Source organism: Euleptes europaea, chromosome 9 (genome assembly GCF_029931775.1).
Source record: "Euleptes europaea isolate rEulEur1 chromosome 9, rEulEur1.hap1, whole genome shotgun sequence".
Classification (NCBI taxonomy): Eukaryota; Metazoa; Chordata; class Lepidosauria; order Squamata; family Sphaerodactylidae; genus Euleptes; species Euleptes europaea.
The window spans coordinates 39,792,528-39,814,736 of NC_079320.1; the positions used below are offsets into that span (position 1 = coordinate 39,792,528).

The window sequence follows — 22,209 nt, forward strand, 5'->3', positions numbered from 1 at the left end:
ATGTATGTTTTATCTCGAATTTGAAAATAAGGGTAAAATGCAGGGAAATGCAGGGGGGGAGCGAGGCGACCTCTGATGGTAGGAAACAGCATGCATAATCAACACAAAGACCTGAAGTCATCAGAGGGGTGACGGCAAGTGAAACAGCCATGCATAAAAGACCTGAAGCTAAAGTAGCACTGGGTGCAGATATTTTCTGTTCTCTTTCTTTCTTGTATTGGGTATATTTACAATTTTTCTTAAAGAAACTACTATTTATTTAGTGCATTTAGTAATAACTACTGGGGAATTACACAAATTTAAAGCTGAGGATTAATAAATTGAAATTGTTCAAGATTGTTTTATTACTTGGCTCCATCATCAGTGTGGTGTAGTGGTTAAGAGCGGCGGACTCTAATCCGGAGAACCGGGTTTGATTCCTCACTTCTCCACATAAGCGGCGGACTCTAATCTAGTGGGGAGGGGCTGTGGCTCAGTGGTAGAGCATCTGCTTGGCATGCAGAAGGTCCCAGGTTCAATCCCCAGCATCTCTAGTTAAAGGGACTAGGCAAGTAGGTGATGTGAAAGACCTCTGCCTGAGACCCTGGTGAGCCGCTGCCGGTCTGAGTAGACAATACTGACTTTGGTGGACCAAGGGTCTGATTCAGTATAAGGCAGCTTTATGTGTTCATGTGAACTGGGTTTGTTTCCCCACTCTTACACATGAAGCCTGCTGGGTGACCTTGGACTAGTCACAGATCTCTTAGAACCCTCTCAGCCCCACCTACCTCACAAGGTGTCTGTTGTGGGGAGGGGAAGGGAAGGCGATTGTAAGCTGCTTTAAAAGTAGAGAAAAGCGGGGTATAAAAACCAAATCTTCTTCATCAATCAAAAAGGAGACTGCAACCAAGAAATCAGAAGGAGATTGAAACTGGGAAGAACAGCCATGATGGAGCTAGAAAAGATTCTTAAGTGTAAGGATGTGTTGCTGGCAATCAAGATCAAGTTAATTCATGCCATAGTATTCCCCATTAGTATGTATGGGTATGAAAGTTGGACAGTGAAGAAGATGAAAGGTAGAAAGTTGATCCATTTGAAATGTGGTGTTGAAGGAGAGCTTTACAGATACCATGGACTGCCAAAAGGACAAATCAGTGGGTTCTAGATTAAATCAAGCCTGAACTCTCCTTAGAAGTTAAAATTACTAAACTGAGGCTATTGTACATTATGAGAAGAGAAGACTCACTGGAAAAGACAATAATGCTAGGAAAAGTTGAAGGCAGCAGGAAAAGAGGAAGACCCAACATGAGATAGATGGACTCAGTCAAAGAAGTCACGGTCCTCAGTTTACAAGACCAGAGCAAGGCTGTTAAAGATAGACTGTTGTGAAGGTAATTAATTCATAGGATTGCCATAAGTTTGAAGGGACTTGACAGGACTTAACACATACACAATGCGTTTTTATCTTGCTCTTTCCCAAAGAAGCTCATGGGGGCATACATCATTCTTCCCTCCTCCATTTTATCCTCAAAGCAACCCTGTGAGGTAGATTAGGATAGCAGAGAGTGACTTTTAAGAGAGAGTATACTTTCCCCACCTTTTGCTTCCTCCCACCAAGAGATTTTGGTCCCCACCCCTTTCTCCCATTGCAGTTACCCAACTCTCAGGGCTATTAGTCCATGTGAGTTCCTCAACCCCATTCCTGGGGTAAAAAAAGGCACCAGAAAGAAGAAAAGGCATGGAAGACCCTATAGTCCTTGCTCCCATGCATCACGGGATCCAACTCATAGGCATCTGTTGAAGATGGGATAGGGTTGCCAGGTCCCTCTTTGCCACAGGTGGGTGGTTTTTGGGGCAGAGCCTGATGAGGGCAGGATTTGGAGAGGGGAGGGACTACAATGCCATAGAGTCCAGTTGCCAAAGGGTACGTAGAGTACAATGCCAATGTACATAGAGTACAATGCCATAGAGTCCAGTTACCATTTTCTCCAAGGGAACATCTCTATCGCCTGAAGATCAGTTGTAATAGCAGGAGATCTCCAGCAAGTACCTGGAGGATGGCAACCCTAAGACAGGAGCTCAAACACATAGAGTTTGTAGGACAGCACCCACAAGAACTATTATCAGCCCTTGTTGTTTTCCACGAGAGGACAGGCTCGTGTGGTTTTCCTGTTGCTGCTGCAGCTGCTAATACTGTGCAGGGGAAATGGGGCTTCCACACAGCAGGTTTCCCTAGGAGTCTTTTTTTAATTGGAAATTTAGTAGCATTATATCAACAAACCCTTATACTAAAATATGCATCAGGTTCTCCACAAGGAAAGGAGCTAGAGACTTACTTTTTAAAAATGAAAGCTGGGAATTCAGAGAACCTGATTCATATTTTGGTATACGGTAATGGTGTATCGATATTAAAGCTATTAAATCACAAATTAAAAGGGAAAACAAAGCCCCTTAGCAGTAGGGAGAAGGAAAAAAAAACTAATGAGGGGGGAAATGGTTGGATGTACGCGCAGGACTAGGAAAATCCAAACTTTTCCACCCACAAGGAAGCCATTCAGGCTTTGCTGTCATCTTCACAAAATGTCTGGAGCAAAGCAGGTTTGAGAAAGATCAGAGAAAAGCCAGGAAAATTCCCCGAGATGTATAAATGCACCACGATGCCATGGGGAAGCAGGGAAAAAAAACCACACACACACACTTCCCAAGAGCATCAAACTCAGGGCAAATCACCCATGTGGAAACATCCTCCTACCTGCAGGTTAATGGGATCATATCTGCCTTCCCTCACCGAAACGCAGCAAGAAATATTCTGCTATAAGAAACACACACGTACATCTATATACGTCGGAGGCAAAAAGAATGAGTGAAAGCGTGTGTTTGCATGGCAGTGGGGGTCACCTTTGTTGTTGGAGAAAAAGAGCAGAAAGGGCCCCTGCCCATTTCTATAGGCTGCTTTCTCTTAGTAGTACATCTAGCCCTGGGTGACTATGTTTCTCGTCTCCCGCTCTGCAGTTACCACGGGGCTGTGTTGTGGTTTCTCTCCAGCCTTTTCATTGCTTCATTAGCATTAAAATCATATGCTTACAATGCATCTGCCATGCCGACCCTTTCTAGCCAAAACAAGCTCTCTCAAGCTGTGACTGCATCTGCAGGTGACACCTGTGTCCCTTTTGAAAGAACCTTGGGGGAAATAAATCCAAATGCTTTATGTAATCATAGCAATCTTTTTCTAAGGTGAAGGATTTAGTGTTTATCTAAATACCAGGAAATGTAATCCCTATCCTTTCTGCAGACTGGGTTAATAATTGAGCATGCACAAAGGAGACTTTTGAATCACCATGGCAGGATCCTAGCTAAAGAAAGGGCCTCTTAAAACAGAACAAAAATTGAAAGGCAAGTGTAACCCATAAAGCCAAGAGGCGGATTCAGACTGGGGAGACCTGCTTCAAGTTCACCCCTGCATGGACTGATGATGGTAGGGATTTGGACAAAACACTTTCGCTCGGCCTTATAAAATGGAAAAAAACACACACACTATAAAATGGGGAAACGGTGCCATACCTTAGAGAGCTGTTGTGAGGGCCAAAGAAATTACAGTTATTATGCTTAAATATTGCCGTTCTTTTGGCAAACTCACCTCTGCTCATATGGAGGTCCCATCTACACACAAGTCCTTTATCCAGACCCAGTCTAGGAGACAACTTACTTAAGGTTTCAGTTCACGTGTGATGTCAAGCACAAAGGGTCTCACATGCTCCCTCTTCTCTCCTTCTTTCATGCGTGCCGCCAGTTCCCCTCCTGATTTCCTTGTTCATACAAACCTTCCATTATATCTCAAGTCAGCAAAACTCTCCCATGCAATCCCTAAGCAGCTCACACAGCAGAACACATGAAGCTGCCTTATACTGAATCAGACCCTTGGTCCATCCAAGTCAGCATTGTCTACTCAGACCGGCAGCGGCTCTCCAGGGTCTCAGGCAGGGGTCTTTCACATCACCTACTTGCCTAGTCCCTTTAACTGGAGACGCTGGGGATTGAGCCTGGGACCTTCTGCATGCCAAGCAGATGCTCTGCCACTGAGCCACAGTTCTTCCCGAGAAAAAATAGTTCTCCACTCCTCCATTTTATCATCACAACAACCCTGTAAAGTAGGTTAGGCTGAGAGTATGTGTCTGGCCCAAGGTCCCCCAGCAAGCTTCCATGGCAGAGTGGGGATGGAAACCTGGGTCTCCCAGCCTCTTGTCCGACAGTCTGACCACTACTAGCACTTGGCCTCCAAACCAGAGCAGAGAACCGTGAGCAAAGAGTCCGGCAACATACGCTTTTGTCCTAAAAAGTAGGGAAGCAGAGTTTACGAGGAGAGGAAGGAACGGAAGGGGAAGCAGGGAGTGTCTGAATCTGAGGCTTTCCAGTGTGACTCCAAACCATGATTGGCGTTAGATGTGAACTAAGCCAAAGTGACACTGCCATTTGCCCCCAAGCTATTTCTGGGGCTCAGAGATGCTGTAAAAGTGATTTATAGTCATATTTGAGAGCCCCAACGAATAGTACAGAAATGGTTGAATGATATAGTTATTTTCAGGTAGAACTGAGAGGTGGCTGGTTTTCAACTATTTAGAGACCTGAATATACATGTACCTTTATCTGCATAATCTCACCTTTTGCTGCCTATGTTTATTTATTTAGTTGCTGCATTTATGTCCCGCCCTTTGCCCAAAGGAACCCAGAGCCTTGCAACAACCTCCTAACGCTGGGTAGGTTGACATCCAGACACTTGCCCACAGCTCGTGCGCTTCACAGCTCGAGTAGAGAACTGGGAACTGCATTTCACATCTCTGATACTCCAGAGCACATGAGTACAGTATGAGAGAGATTCTGATGGGGAATTCGAATAGGAACATTTTGAAAAGTGAACACAATTTGTTGTAGTGAACCGACTTCTACCTGAATTATAAAAATAAATTCCAATTGGCAAGATCTGATTACTTCTTCCAGTTAGGGGCGCTGAGCATCCCAATCTTATTTAGTCAAAATTAAGCCCCACTGTGTTTTTCGACTTTCACTCCACTATTTGCACAGGCAAAGTACTTTACATAAAGCCACTGTCAGCATTATACCGGAAACAGCAAAACCCCAAAAAGCTGAGAGTGGCCCCACCCACTGTCTAAAAAGAGTTGGCAGGCACTAAGGGAGGTGTTGATGCCACATTGATAGGGTTGCCAAATGCCCAGTGGTGGCAGGTTAAATCCTGCCAATCCACCAGGCTGCCCGCCAACCAGCTGAGGGACGGCGGGCACTGTGTGCACGCACGCACGCATGCGCATCACTTTTGGAAGCAATGCGGACGCTCTGGCACCCTTGGCTAAAACACTATGGAAAACTTAGAGTTTCGGCTGAGATCACTAGAGAGTCTGCGTTGCTTCCGGGTAAACATGGAAGTGACGTAGGCGCATCGCGTGGGGTGTGTGCACGTGCTGTGACAGGCGTGCATCATGTACCTCAGCTCGCAAAGCTCCCACTGGTGGAGCTACGGGGCCTAGCAAGCCTATACACTGAGGACCCTGCCTTACGTCTTGGCCTATTCTTGGTGGAGTTTCTAGGGTTAGTTTCATTACATCCTGCAGAGATAGTGAGAAAAAGTAATTAGAACTGTCTCATTGGCCATTAATGCATGGCCGCTTTCGCTCTCTTTTCTCCTGGGAATGCAGCGAATTGGTGAGGTCCCCACACATGTGCTTCGCCCACATGCGCGTTCAACCCTCCCCCTTTCGCTACATCCCTGAGAGAACCCACTCCTCTGTTGTCGCAACTTAAAATAGAAGGTGCGCAACAGAGGAAGGAGCTCTCCTGTGCGTGCAGGGCACCCGGGTCAACTCCACACCAGGAGACTTTCGGGCCCCGGCAGTGGTGGCTCTTTTCCCCACCGGGTAGAAAGCACTGCCCAGCCCCAGCAGGGAGAGCAGCAGCATCACCTTTTCCTCCCAGCCCCCAGCCGGCATTTCAAGCTCACCTCAGAGAAGCCTTCAGCCTGCTGCCTGGATCCCCGCCATCAGAGGTGAAGCGACAGCGGCGGCCCCTTCCAGCGCCATGGCCACACACTTCCAGCTGCAGCAGCCTCCACCTGGCAAAAGGTTGCCGGGTGAAGGTTTGCAGCAGCTGGAAGTGCATGGACCTGGCGCCAGAAGGGGCCGCCATTCCTGCTTCACCTCTGACGGCGGGGATCCAGGCAGCAGGCTGAAGGCTGCTCTGAGGTGAGCTTGAAATGCCAGCTTGGGGGGCAGTGCGTGGGGGAGAGGGGGAGAGAGAGGCGTGGGTGGGTGGGGGGAGGAAAAGGTGCTGCTGCTGTCCCCGCCAGGGCCGGGCAGTGCTTTCTATCCAGCGAGGAAAGGAGCTGAATTTGTTTGTCCCTGTATAATGTCCCCATGCGTTCAATTTTTTTGAACGCGGGGACATAAAATGTGAGATAGGGCAGGGACACACAAAGTCGATTATCGCCATGTGTTAATGGCCATCATCTCTGCAATCACAAACTGTAGTATGCAAAGCGTTCCAAAAGTAACTATTTTTCACAAAACTGGATTCAACATTAGTCCTGGTATGATATTAAACAGCATGTGCAAAGAGACTTTGATGAAGCAGAAACTCATGCTTGAGAAAACCACTGAAGAACAGAGAGAGAAGAAATGAGGTTTGAGGGGGGAGAAAGAAAAACTAGGATATAATAAATTAAATATGAACTAACTATAGTCATTACAGCAGTAAGCAGCTGCCTAATGAGAAAAAATAGTCTATTTGATAGAACATACAGCTAAAATTCCCAGAAGAATATAGACGTCTCAGGAGCTGGTTTTTCCACTTCAGGCAAATCTGTATATAAAAATTAATTATGAATGCAGATTCCTTCAAGGAAGGTTCCCCTCATGGCTGTAGGCAGTATAATGTCACAGAAAGAGGGAAATTTGACCTTTTCTTTCCTGTTCTTTTGAAAGAAGTAATTTCCATTACAGATCTAGAAAACAAATTTGCATTCCTTAAAGTAGAATTCAAATATGAAATGTTCCCATAACAGCAATCCTAGGGAAAGATCCCAGTACTGAGAAGGTCAGTTGGACTCAGTCCCACTGAAGTTGATGAGATTTGTAACTAACAGTACATTTCTAAGCAGACACTATTGCAAGTCCATTGAAGTCAATGTGCTTAGAAGGGTACAACTAAGATGGCACTGTTAAACTTCTGTACAGTCAGGTCACAAATTCTTATTGCTTTATTGCTTTAAATCAATAATACATTTTACTAGGGCTGCCAACCTCTGTTACAACAGATCTCCAGCCGATAGACATCAGTTCAGCTGAAGAAAATGGCCGCTTTGGCCACTGGACTCTATGGCATTGAAGTCCCTCCCCTCCCTCCCCAAACCCCTCCCTCCTCAGACCCCACCCCAAAAACCACCTGCCAGTGGCGAAGAAGGCCCTGCAACCCTACATTTCACCCACAACCTACATGCTGATTGTTTATTATCCCTGTGCCAGTTGTGCATGCGCAGGATCAACACTGCACTACCGCTAGCATTGTGCCGAAACAATGATCATAGCTCGGAACCCCTGCAGTAGGAGCTACCACTTCATAGAAATAACTGCAGTACAAGGTAGAGCATCCCTTATCCAGACATCCCTTATCCAGACTGATCCGAAAACCGGACCCTTCGAGCTGGCATGCAGGCAGTTTTCTCTCACCTAAAAATAAAATAAAATACAGTGTACACTGCATCGTAGGTGGAGACGGAAAGCCTGCCGTTGTTAGTCTGTTGTTGCTCTTGTTTAACAGCTGATACAGGTATTCTGGCGAGATAGTTGCACTTTTGCTTTCTGATTGTTCAATTTACACAAAATTATTTAAAAATATTGTTTAAAATTACATTTAGACTATGTGTACAAAGTCTATATAAAATATAAATGAATTTGGGTCCCATCCCCAAGATATCTCATTATGTATAGCAAAAAATCCAAAATGTTCCAATATATGGAAAGATCCGAAATACAGACCCCTTCTGGTCCCAAGCCGTCTGGATAAGGGATACTCAACTTGTACTTACTGCTATATCAAACATGAACTAATATCATTGCTTTAACAACATAAAATGTGTCATTTATTACTTACTTAGCATATAAATTGCAGTGTTTGACATATTTATGGAAATTAAAATTTATGTATGCCTTAGTTTTGTACAAGCGACATTACAAATACATCCAGTACTTGAGAGAAAGCAAGCTAATACACTCTATGATATCTTATTACATGTGCCTTATTTTTTGCTATTTGGTTAGACAGCTAAATTCTCAATGAAACTTTCCGTTTTCCTCTTAGGTTTTCAGTGCAGTTTCTGCCCCACCTCCTTCTGATCTTTTTTCTCCCTCTTGCAAGGTAGGGCAATAAGCTACTTTTTACCCAGTCTGTGGGTATATGTGTCACAGTGGTTTGAGGGGGAGATGAAAAGGACAACCACGTCAGGCCAAAAGGACAACAGAAGGTATGCAACCGCTGAAAATCAATTAGAGTCCCTGCAACCAGTGGTCTAATGTGGGCCTACCAAAAAGAAGAGGGGTCCCCCAAATGGGCGTTGCAAAATGAAGCAGAAGTGGAAGTGTGGTTATATATGTGGCATTGACTTCAGGTAGCAGGAGCAAAACAGGCAAACAGCTTGGCTTGCCTTCTGATAGGTGATGAAATCCAACAGGGATATACGCCCAAAGTAAGATTTATTGGATTTTTACTCCCAGATCGTTCAGCATGCCCTACCCCACTCCAGTATAATTTTAAACACTGTGACACTATGCTACATAACTCCTATTCCTATTCCATCAGATCCTAGGAAGCATGAAGCAAGACAACTACTTCTTTCAAAGCAGATGTGTCCCGGATGCTTCACTGACCCATCATAGTCAACTAGTGTAGATGGGTGCAGAAATTTCTCATCAGTGTCCATGACAACAGAGCTCTATTCCTTCCAGGGAACTTTTGGATTATCATCAGATATGTGATATGCATCATAGTTCACTTTTCTTTTGTTAACTTTTTCATCATCCTACCCACTCTCTTAAGATGGCTGGGTTTTCAAAAGGATTCAGGATGTGTAAGTGCTCACACCTCCTGACACCCAAAAGGTCTTCTCTTGCCCACTGTCTCCGTTTCGAGGGTCTCTCCACATTCTGCTGCAGGCCCTCAGTGTTTGCTATTAACACGTTGGCACTGCCCAGCCCCTGTTCACAGCTAAGGCACAACCAGGAGAGGATGTAAACAGGAGAGGAGGGTGGCTTGTTTGATAAAACAAGAAAAGAATACATAGAAAACGGAGTCCTGCAAACCCTCCACCCACAGGAAGCAGCAGACAAGGAGGAATTCAGGCCTCTTCATGCTTACTTTGTGTGTATTGCTTTTATCTTCCCTTTACTGATTATCGGAGGGGTGGGCTTCAAGCACAGGCAGCACTGTGACTATATCTACCTTGCTTGCACAGAAAAGCAATACACAAAAATGTAGGACAACACTTACGTTGAAAATAGTGTCAGAGGGTAGCTATGTTGGTCTGCAGTAGAACAGCTAGATTCAGGTCAAGTAGCACCTTAGAGATCAAAAAGATTTTGGGGGTATGAGCTTACATACCATGTCCTCTTAAAAACCTAGGAAATCATATTATTACAATCTTGCCATGTCCTGATATAATTGTTGCCTTGGGACACAACCACACAGTTGTTCATATTACTTGAACTAAGGACCACCCAACGAAACGGACTAGAAGTGAAAGACTTCACACAGTTCATTATTAACATTATTAATTTATAGAATTAACTGCAATGGAATGTGGTGATGGTCATTACCTTCAATTTAGCTCTATTGGTTGTTATTAGGTAAAGGTCCCCTGTGCAAGCACCGGGTCATTCCTGACCCATGGGGTGACGTCACATCCCAACATTTTCTAGGCAGACTTTTGTTTACGGGGTGGTTTGCCAGTGCCTTCCCCAGTCATCTTCCCTTTACCCCCAGCAAGCTGGGTACTCATTTTACCAACCTCGGAAGGATGGAAGGCTGAGTCAACCTTGAGCCAGCTACCTGAAACCAACTTCCGTTGGGATCGAACTCAGGTCGTGAGCAGAGCTTTTGACTGCAGGACTGCAGTTTACCACTTTGCGCCACGGGGCTCTCATTGATTGTTATTAGCCAATATAAAAAATAGAACCTCCATGTTTAAGAGACTGTAAACCTCTAAGTAACAGCTGAAGGGGATACACTTCAAGGAAAGACTGTTGCCTTCATGCTCCCTTTTGAACTTCCTACAGGTGTCAGGCTGGCCACTGTGGGCAAGCTAATGCTGGACAAGCTGGACCTTTGACCAAATGGAAGAGAATTCGCTTGCTGTTCATAGTCATGTTCTTAGTCATGTCTACCCTCTGTTCAAAAGTCCCGAAGCAAGTTTTGAGGGCTTCCCTCCTGTCTTTTCAAAATGTATTTATTTAAAAGATTTGTGTCTTCCTGCCTACCAATCTATAAATTCCTGAGGCATCTCACAACAGTGCAAAATGTACAATCTTAACACTAAGCTTCTTGTAGGTTATCCGGGCTGTGTAACCGTGGTCTTGGAATTTTCTTTCCTGACGTTTCGCCAGCAACTGTGGCAGGCATCTTCAGAGTAGTAACACTGAAGGACAGTGACACTGTCCTTCAGTGTTACTACTCTGAAGATGCCTGCCACAGTTGCTGGCGAAACGTCAGGAAAGAAAATTCCAAGACCACGGTTACACAGCCCGGATAACCTACAAGAACCAATGAACTCTGACCGTGAAAGCCTTCGACAATATTTTTAACACTAAGCAATTGCTAAATAATGAACAACCACAAACCAAAACATTCATAAATGCCAACAATGATAAAATCATAGAAAAACAACTAAAATTTTAATATTTACACATAGTTGAGGATGGGGCGAAACAAAATGTACAGCAAAATTAAGGGAGCTGAATCGAAGAGCACTAGTTATATTTTAGAAAATATACATGTGACTCAATTCCAATTCCTTAGTCAAACACACAAAACAAAGACAATAAATCAACTGTTTGAGAATATAAAACAAAAAATTGCAAAACTGAATCTCAGGAGGTTTCTGGTTATTTTTTCGTACTCTCCCACATACCTCTAATTTCAAACAAGGCAGGTGAATTTTCTGTAGTCTTTATAGTGGCACCATTTTTACAACCACATGGGGGTAGAATCACAGTTTTATTGTATTTCTCCACATCCTTAGAGAATTCTATTTTCCTCTTGCCTCTCTTCTCCTTCTCATACTCACTGACTCCTGACAGCTTTTTCTGTTCCAAATGTTTGATTTTCTCTTAGGCACACAAGATCTGTTCTGCTGCAACCATTTTTCTTCTACAATTACACATTTATACTGAAGAAATCAAACATTTTACCATTCTCTCGCAAAAAGAGGCAAGTTTAATAACTTCTAACCAGACATATTTCTTACAGTTATTTTAGGATTAAAAATACTCTCATTCAATGGCACAGGGGGAAAAAAAACCTTTGGGATTTATAGCCAACAACGATGCTTGTCTTCTTGTCTGAGTATACAAATCAGACTGCCCCAAACGCAAACACTCTCTGCTGGTGTGAATAAGGTTATTCTTATACAAATCATCTGTACAATAGTTCTTGTTTTTCAGCTCTGTCCTATGTTTCAAGGTCATAAAGAATCCTACAAACACACACACACACAAACAAAATATGAGAAACAACTCTCTTTTGGATTAATGGCACAGGAAGGGTGCTGACAAAATCCCTTACTACAGTCTTCCTCCCACCCACATTTTATTTGAACTGAATTTTCAAACAAACCAGTAACTGCCACTCTTCCTCTTTCATTACTATTTTTAATTTAAAATGCTGAATTTGTAACCATTCACCATATGATCCTTGCTGGGGTTTTTTAACTGAAACTATATCTATCAAACTTTGTCTCCCCCACACAAAATTTATTGGGGACTTTATGGGTACAGGAGTGCAAGTTCACAAATCAACCACTATTACACACAAAAAGAGATAAAAAGCTGAACTGTTCCCAGAGGAAGAAGCATGTATCAATAGGAAATGCATGAAGACTATGTTTGCTATCAAAATACTGAGGGCCAAACACAAGTGAAATGAAATATGACAATGGGGATTTTGTCATTATGTACAAACCATGAGATACCAGGTTTGTGAGTGCATGTGCATACACTCACACGTACATATACAAAACGCCTCAAACAGGAAACACTGATGGAGATGCATTGCAGTTCACCACTAGGACAACCAAAAACACTGATCTCTGAGCTATGTTCACAGCAAGAGATGAATGTCTGCGATCAAAAACAGTTAACTGAACTAGGGACAGTCAAGGTAGTTTATTTCTATGGCACAATTGCAGAGTTAAATTAATGGTAGCAACTGACTCTACAGTGCAGTGTAGAAGATAGAGTGCTTTAGAACTCGCTAGACCCATTCCTAGGTGAACTGCTCTCTGTCAGTAGGCTTGCCAACCTCCAGGTGGTGGCTGGAGATCGCCCGCTATTACAACTGATGTCCAGGCAAGAGATCACTTCACCTGGAGAAAATGGCCGCTTCGGAGGGTGGACTCTATGACATTATACCCTGCTGAGAGCCAGCGTGGTATATAGTGGTTAAGAGTGGTGGTTTGGAGCAGAGGAGTCTGATCTGGAGAACCAAGTTTGATTCCCCACTCCTCCACATGAGCGGCGGAGGCTAATCTGGTGAACTGGATTTGTTTCCCCACTCCTACACATGAAGCCAGATGGGTGACCTAGGGCAAGTCACACTCTCTCAGCTCCACCTACCTCACAGGGTGTCTGCTGTGGGGAGGGGAAGGTGATTGTAAGCCGGTTTGAGTCTCCCTTAAATGGTAGAGAAAGTCGGCATATAAAAACCAACTCTTCTTCTTCTTCCCCTCCCAAACCTCACCTTCCTCAGGCTTCACCCCCAAAATCTCCAGGTATTTCCCAACCAGAGCTAGCAACCCTAATTATACCACACTGAAGTCCCTCCCTTCCCCAAACTCTGCCCTTCTCAGGCTCTACCCCCAAAATATCCAGCTGTTTCCCAACCCAGAGCTGGCAACCCTATCCGTCAGTCTAACAAGGTAGTTATGGAGGGGAATAGGGTTGCTCCCTGGAGGAAAGGGAGGGGAATAGGGTTGCCAGATCCAGGCTGGGAAATACCCGAATATTTTAGGGGTGGAGCCTGAGGAAGGCAGGGTTTGTGGAGGGGAGGGACTTCACTGGGTTATAAAGCCATAGAGTCCAGCTTCCCAAGGGACCCTTTTCTCCGAGTGAACTGATCTCTATTGCCTAGCGATCAGTTGTAATAGTGGGAGATCTCCAGTCACCACCTGGAAGTTGGCAACCCTAGAGGGTAATCAATATAATAAAGAAGATACACCATGACTTGGTCATAATAGAAAGGGGATAAGAGAATGCATGATCTTCTGTCCACTAAAAAACAACCATATTGGTCCATGCAAAATCCCCAAACAAGAACAAAATCTGTATAATACCTTTTATTAGGACCTACCAAATAGACACTAAGCATTACGCAAGCTTTAGAGGTCACCAGAACTTTTAATCAGGCTGGATGTTACAATATTTTTAAAAGATAGAAGGGAGAGAAGCAGATTTTTCAGGCCATGGTACCGTATATACTCGGGTATAAGCCGACCCAATTATAAGCCGACCCCCCAAATTAGAGGCCAGAAAAGGGAATTTCTTACTGACCCGCGTATAAGCCGAGGGTCAATAAGAAATTCCCTTTACCAGCAATGCTGCGCTCTAAAATGGCGGCTGCCATTTTAAGGCAGGGCCCCTGCCCCAGGTCGCCCTCCCGCCGGCCTCCCAGGCCCTCCCGACCCACCCCGACCCCAGTGCCATCCAAGGGGGGGAGGGGGGAAAGCCCCTGAACCCACTACTTACCTGGAGAGGCGGCGAAGCGGTGGCGGCGCGTCTTTCCTGGGCCGGCAGGAGGCTCCTCCAGGCCGCTGCCAGCCGGAGGAAGGCGCCCAGGCGCGTGGGCGGTAGCGGCGCGACGGGCAGGGGCCTCCCATGGCCCCTCCCGGCGGGGAAAATGCGGTGGGGGCCGGGGAGGGCCAGGGCAGCTTTCCTGCGACTGCAGAGAGGCTGCCCAGGGCCCCTCCCGGCGGAAGAAAATGGCGGCGAGGGCCGGGGGGGGCCAGGGCAGCTTCCCTGCGGCTGCAGAGAGGCTGCCCAGGGCCCCTCCCGGCGGGAGAAAATGGCGGCGGGGGCCGGGGGGGCCAGGGCAGCTTCCCTGCGGCTGCAGAGAGGCTGCCCAGGGCCCCTCCCGGCGGGAGAAAATGGCGGCGGGGGCCGGGAGGGCCAGGGCAGCTTCCCTGCGGCTGCAGAGAGGCTGCCCAGGGCCCCTCCCGGCGGAAGAAAATGGCGGCGAGGGCCGGGGGGGCCAGGGCAGCTTCCCTGCGGCTGCAGAGAGGCTGCCCAGGGCCCCTCCCGGCGGGAGAAAATGGCGGCGGGGGCCGGGGGGGCCAGGGCAGCTTCCCTGCGGCTGCAGAGAGGCTGCCCAGGGCCCCTCCCGGCGGGAGAAAATGGCGGCGGGGGCCGGGAGGGCCAGGGCAGCTTCCCTGCGACTGCAGAGAGGCTGCCCAAGACCCCTCCCGGCGGGGGGAAATGGCGGCGGGGGCCGGGGGGGCCAGGGCAGCTTCCCTACAACTGCAGAGAGGCTGCCCAGGGCCCCTCCCGGTGGGGGAAAATGGCGGCGGGGGCCGGGGGGGCCAGGGCAGCTTCCCTGCGACTGCAGAGAGGCTGCCCAGGGCCCCTCCCGGCGGGGGAAAATGGCGGCGGGGGCCGGGAGGGCCAGGGCAGTTTCCCTGCGGCTGCAGAGAGGCTGCCCAAGACCCCTCCCGGCGGGAGAAAATGGCGGTGGCTCGGCGGCGGCGGTAAGTTCCCCCCTCCCTCCTCCCTCCTCCCCCCTCCCCCCTTCTACCGTATTGACCCGTGTATAAGCCGAGGCCGGCTTTTTCAGCCCTTTTTTTGGGCTGAAAAACTCGGTTTATACACGAGTATATACGGTATTACAATCTGCTCTTACGAGCATCCCATGTGAAAAGCATGCGGGCACAAAGCTTAATGTTATTGGGTGTTGGGTTACAGCACATTCTTTGGGAACAGGCATTTGGATGGCATCTGCTCTTTGTCCACACACTGGAAATACAAAAACCCACAATAGTCTAACCATGTTCCTCTTAAATACTAAACAGCCCTAAGCGACTTCTAGAGAAGCTGTTGTTAGGACCTGGACTCACTGCTACTGAGCACCACTTTTGAAACAGACACATAGGCGTGAGGTCTATTTAAGATTAACATAAAATGTAGAATTTAGAGAATTAGATCCTGTATTTTCTATGGATTATGTTCTTGACTGCACCGGTGGTAAAGGGTTGGCAATGCAAACAATGTCGACAGCTTTCCATTGAGAAGTGAGTCATGACCCCCACACTCCACCAAAACAATATTCAACAGAAGATTAGAGAAACGTTACTGGCTTTTACGCATGCAGGAATAATGTAGATTTGCTAGTTTCTCTCACTAGACCACCAATTTAACACTCTGCCAACTGTCAAATTACTCCTATTCACATTGAGCTAAATGGGTTCCTCTCCAGCCACACACCTTTCTTTTTAAAGTATAATTAATGAAGCTCATCAAAGCCTGGAAAACAAGCCAGAGCACTAACTGCTTAACCGACATGTGAACACGAAGGTGATGTGCTACTGATCTCTCTGCAGGATGTTCATGTCGCTAACACAGCATACAAAATGTTGCAGGTGTCCCATGCGGCAGGAGGGGAGCACATTTAGATATTCTGATTGGAAATAAACAGAGACCCTCTAAATGCAGACTTTATGAGCCTGGGACTCCCACGTGGTTGTCAGATATAGACTGCAAATAACGCTAAACCCAAAAGTACTTCATCATTGTTGCTGTGGCTTTATCTTATTTTCTGGGCACTAATTTTTGCGAGACCTTGTGACTTCACCGTATAGCCACAGCTGGCTCTCTCCCTTTGCTCTGCAGAAATAATGTTTTTCGCACGACCTTTAATCTGGCTACCCGGTCATAACACACACTAACAAGCTTATTGTATTAATACAGGTTATAAAAATGTACAGTGTTGCCGAACACACAATAAAGGCACTAAACATGCGGTGATATGTCCCCATTTTGGAGACGGTTTAAAAAAGAAAGGAGTATTTCTGTTATCTGTTTCAGTGCAGAGAAAAAGAAAGGGAAGAGGCTCTAGCTACCCTGGCTTCCCTTTGTTTCCTAAAATGGGGGGGGGGAGAATGGGAGGGGCAACATCTTTGTGACTTTGGCTGTATGTTATCAGAAATCTTTTCCTATCATTGTGGCAAAGAATTATTCCTGGCTGTACACGGAGGTCAATCAAACGCTTTTTCAGGAAAATAGCAAGAGAAAGCAGAGGAAATACATTCCAGATGGAAGGCTACTGTTTTACCTTTCCCACCTAAGTCAGTCTTTACTCTCTATGCTTCCTAAATTGGCCTACTGGGACTGGAAAGACCTTTCAGTTTGGAAACATTAGGCTCCTGTTTCTGTTCAGGTCATCTGAAGGTGAACTAGATATAGGTGTTGATGAAGTGCAGGGATGGCTTCTTTCTGGACTCTGCACTGAAGTTTTTTGTTATCAATCAAGGTTTTGTTTTGGGTTTTGACATCTTTAACTCATCAGGAACATGAAGACTGCCCTCTTTTGAATATACTTAAGGGGGAGGGGAATGAGAGGGTGAGGTCACAGAAGGTAACATAATGCATGCAATATTTAAATCAACATTTCACAGAGAACAACTTCATGTAACTTTTCATACTTGTGGGCAGAATATTGCATTAATGCTTTTCATTTTATCGTATTTTCTTTTCAGAGGATAGCTGAAAATGTAGGAAGTGGACCTGGAATTTGGTTGAGAGGCCATATCCCATCCCATCCCATCGCATTTGGATGAAGGCTTGTCATTCAGGCAGCGCCACTGGGATGAGGATGGAAGGTCCACACTGAAGACACTGTGGTGATGCATTGAACACTCTGATCTCCAGCCACACGTGCAGCCTGATCCGTGGTCTCCAGTGACACTCTTGCACTTGGTTAAACCACACAGAGTTTTTGCTAAATGCTAGAGGATCATCAGCAATGAGAGGATGTCATTGGTACATTGCTGGCAATGAGCCCCTCCCCCCGTTGAGCTTTCACTCTGCTTGCCTACCTCATGCTGGCAACCCTACCGATGTGGTGCCTGCTGATGTTGTTTCCTGGCATCCACTTCCTTCTTTTCCAAAGCAAAGAGGCAGTTGTGGTTTCCCGCCACCTCATTGGAAAAGAGGTGCTTCAGAAAAGCCCAAGAGGTATCATCTTTCAGTCTTCAAGAAGCACTGACTCAGAAACAGCCGCTTCTGTCACAGGAAGACATTTGGCATGGAAACTCCCAATATTTAGTGATTGGTTCCAATCTCCATTGTAGCCACTTTGTGGTGGTACCTTGGGTTGCCAGGTCCCTCTTTGCAACTGGTGGGAGATTTTGGGGGCGGAGCCTGAGGAGGGCAGGGTTTGGAGAGGGGAGGGACTTCAATGCCATAGAGTCCAATTGGCAAAGTGGCCATTTTCTCCAGGTGAACTGATCTCTATCAGCTGGGTCTCAGTTGTAATAGCAGGAGATCTCCAGCTAGTACCTGAAGGCTGGCAACCCTAGTGGTACCATTACCTAAGATTAGAAAAGCACCCACAAGCTCAACATGGTTGAGGACCTTTCTCTACAAGCACAGCATATGATCTAATTTAGCATTCTCTAGGGATACCAACCTCCAGGTACTAGCTGGAGATCTCCTGCTATTACAACTGATCTCCAGCAGATAGAGATCAGTTCACCTGGAGAAAATGGCTACTTTGGCCATTGGATTCTATGGCATTGAAGTCCCTCCCCTTCCCAAAGCCTCCCCTCCTCTGGCTCCATCCCAAAATCCTCCCACCAGTGGTGAAGAGGGACCTGGTAACCCTAGGCATTCTCCCCTCACGCCGCATCCTTCAGCCATTGCTATATAGGTCTCCTCCCCTTCCTCCCCCACACCAAAGTGCTGCTTAGCTGCAGTAGCCTTATAATCCACCCTTCTACAGTCAGCAACCACTGGATTCTACTTTCTTGGAGTTTGTCATGATCAGAGTATAATTCTTTCCTGGAAACTTCAATATATTTATTTAAAAAAATATTTATATTCATTGCTACAGCAAACAGCAAAGTTTACTGGCAAAGTACACAACAACTGGGAAATGCATTGCATTAGCTATGACTTACAAAATGTAAATCACAACATGCTCGAGAGTAGTAGTTATTGCTCTGAAAGAAACTGGTTTGGTAAAAGGCATTTGTGCTCCAATTAACAGTAGGCCATTCGGTTAGCCTGTCCATAGCAGCTTCCCACACTTGCAGAATCATTCAAACCCTCCAAGCCCTGGTTTCCCTCAAAAGAAAAGAACCATAAAGTCAAAGACAACTGACTTCCATTACAACCACAAACATACCTATTGGCAGGCTACCACTTATTGTAGGCAATTCAGTTTTCCGAATTTGGGGCACTTCTGCTCCTGCCAGAGGATCCACGGCAACTTCCATTCAGTTTACAGCACACACGAGTCAAGAGTCAAATCAAGGGGGTAAGTGATGTCTAAAGACTTAATCTAAAAACATGGCAATTCAGTTTACACAAGCATCTCTTAATGGGCAATCTGCTCTACTGTGCAACAGAACTGCATTATAGCTGCTGCCGAGTATTTTATGTAAATAAGAACTTGCAAATGGCAACTGCAAGTCACTCCAAACAGCTCTTGCTTAATTAAGAAGTTAAAGATATTCTGGCCGACCTGAAGCTTTTTAAAAAAGAAGTGTTTTTGTTCATACCCATGGATCCCCCAGAAACAACAAATAACGTGCAGTTTTCCAGTATGTCAAATCACACATCCCAAACAGAGAACACAGCTACCCAATCAGAAGATGTACCAAATCGTTTTGTGCTACTGTTATGTCATAAATAGGTTATTTTTTGACATTTATTTGTGTCTGTTAAAGGTAACAACACTTCCAGCATTCACCATAAAATATTCAGCAATTAAAAAATGTTTCTCCAACATTTTGGCTAATGTTCAGTTTGTGACTGCTGAGTTACATTTCCTAACATATGTTCAGTCTCATGTTGCTTTCTTTCACTCTTCCTCATCTTCCCCATATTGGAGAGACAAGTAATCCTGCTTTTTCTATAGGACAGTCAGCATAGGCTGCTGGAAACCATTTACAATCAATCAGCATTGAAAGAACGTATGATGAGTAAATTCCACAACTTGTGAAGAACAAGATGTCCGGAGAAGAAAATTCAAAACCTTCAGAACCTCCGATTCCATGCTTGCCTATACCTAGAGAATAGGTGCGCAAGTGGGTTATATCAGCTCAAGATGGTGATGTCACTTTTAAAATAATGTGCTAATGTGAAGAAACATCCTTTTTCAAGAAGGAGAAATGTAGGAGGAAAAAGTGGCATTAGTTCCAGGGCTAGTTCTGCTTGGGTAGCACAAGGATGCTGACACCCCACAATGGCTCAGCTAACTCACAGCCATCAGTGGTGCAGGGAGTAGTTGTCATTGCCTTCTAGACCTACACCATCATCAAACGGGTCTGAGCCAAGACCCTTGCAATGGTCCCAGTCAGCAGGGATGCAGAGGAGACAAGGGTTACCTTGCTTGGGGCAACAAACTATTTTGAACCAGACCTGAGTAACTTAAGCACTGCTTTAGTTCCTCCTGGACTTTTTCTGCAAACAAGAAACAGCAACAAGAAGAAGCCAATTGTCCTTACCTGACCAAGGGGGGGAAGGGTTCCATAGGCCATCGGTTGGTTCATTATTCCTTTCTGCTTCATGATAAGCATGCGTTTCTGCTCTTCACTCAAATGCGCCATCTGAGCCTGCATTTGTGGTTGCTGGAGCTGCTGGGGCTGTTGGGGCTGCATGTAGGGCATCATGGGGTTCTTGCTTGGATTGGCCATTGGTGGAGTCATTCTTTGACTCAAATCAGCATTAAAATGAGTCAGAGGTTTAGTGTTGCCGTAAGAAAGTATATTGGTTTGTTTGCTCAAGGAGTTTGTACCTAGGTTATTTGGCTGCTGACTGATCATGTTCATGTGGTTCGAAGGGAGGTAGTTATTTATTGTAGTCTTTTGCGGGTTGTTTGCCGTGGGAGGCACAACAGGGTTTTGGTTGTTAAAGGCTTGGGGATACATCATTGGGCTATTTGGTTTATCTGTACTGAAGGGTCCTCCATAGGGACTAGATGGAGGTCCCACAGGGGACCAGCTGGATGTTTGATTTGGATGTGGCTGCTGCTGCTGTTGCTTTTGCTGCATGAGCTTTGCTCGTTGCTGCTGCTGTGCTGCCATCTGTTTAAGCTGCTCAGCTGGAGACAAGTCAGTGCTGGACGCAGCCACTGGACCTGACCCTGGGCCCGCCGTTGTCACCGTTGTTGGATTCATGAGATAACCGTTGCCAGGTCGTGACTGAGTTTGGCTCGGGGTGTGTGCTTGATTGGGTGTCTGAGGCGATTGAACAACACAGTTTGCTGGTGAGCTGTCAAGGACTGGAACAGAGGGTGCGCTAGAGACAGAAGATATGCTAGAAGCTGTGGGGACATTTGAAAACGGAGGACCTGAAGAAGAAGGCCTTACCTGGGGAGACCCTATTGGTACATGGGCAAATGGAGAGTGAGATGGATCACTTTTCACACTTGCACTCTCTTGTATCTCAGTGGCTGGTCTGGGAAATTCAAGTTCCTTCTTTTCTTCAAAGTCTTCATTGAACAAATCTTGTATGTCATCCTCTGGGACGGTGTTAGCCAACTCGTCTATTAGCTCCTGCCACTCTTGATCATTCAGATTAATGTCTGAGAAGAGTTTATTCTGATTGGAAAGTGATGTGTCAGAAGTATCAATGCAGCTAGGATCATCCAGTGGCTCTTGTTTTAGTTCCTTGTTGTTGTGCAGGATGCTAAAATTATCCTCAAGCTCTCCGCACCCATTGATGGGGAGTTTTATCTCTGGCAGTCCGACATTTTTACCCAAGTCATCCAGACCCCCAGCATGAGTTCCACTATTCTGCAGCGGTAAAGAGGGCTTCATGTCAAGCTGGTGAAGAGGAGAAATAGAAGGCAAAGGCAAGTTGTTGGGCAAGTTGTTGATCCCATCAATCCCAGGTACATCCTTTCGTATCCGCTTGCTGGTCGGAGAGAAGCTGCTGTCGCACACACCATTCTGCTGTTCGCCATTGAGGGGTGAGCGCGCTCCTTCCAACTTCCTCTTCACCGTCTCTTGTAGCTTGAGGAAACAGAAAAAAATTAAATAATTATTTTTAATAAACAGTTTTTATTATTTTTGATATCATTATAAACAAAACATTTCAACAATGTATACAATTTATCAGTAGAAAAAAGAAAAAAATACATTATTGTTTAAACTATATCTTTGTTATTAAGTAGATATAAAAAATTAATTAATTAGACCCTTGTAGAGTTCAGCTTTTTACAACAACACAAAAAGAACCAAGTTTGTTACTTTAAGTATATTCTACTTTGCAGAAGAGTATCTTTTGATGTCACTAACTGGAGGTAGGCATTACTTTTTGATTCAAGAGGGGATGATAGGGCCATTGTTCACCATGCTTTTCTTTCCTGTCCCAGTATCATCTCTGGTCAAACAGGCTTTTGTGGTATTACAAAAACGTTCAAAGCTTAATATCACTAGAGATGTTAATAGGAGAAAAGAAATGAGGGTATCCATGGTAATGATTATTCTTTCACAACAGCTTCAGCTCTCTTAAAACTATTGTCTCTATCCCACCTCAGCAATACTGGGCATAGATATGCCAGTACCGTGCAGCCCGAAGTGCAGAGAGTCCTTACAGTGCTTGTAATACCTACCAGCGGCCAGCCTGGCATTAGCAGGATGCTGGCTGGATTCCTCTCAGTGAGGCAGGACTGGGTGGGAAAGGAGCAGGTACAAAGGTTACTTACAGGGCATAGCAAAGAAACAGGGAACAGAAACACAGATTA

The 22,209-nt window shown here is 45.6% G+C and overlaps 1 protein-coding gene across 1 annotated transcript in view; it reads right to left on the bottom strand.

Moving 5' to 3' along the window:
• The window catches only part of MAML3 (mastermind like transcriptional coactivator 3), a 311,770-nt gene that overhangs the window by 101,506 nt on the left and 188,055 nt on the right, over nucleotides 1-22,209 (bottom strand). Inside the window, exon 2 of the mRNA XM_056855381.1 lies at nucleotides 19,967-21,475. Within this exon, the coding sequence (XP_056711359.1) occupies nucleotides 19,967-21,475 (1,509 nt within the window). The remainder of the gene's footprint in view (nucleotides 1-19,966; nucleotides 21,476-22,209) is intronic.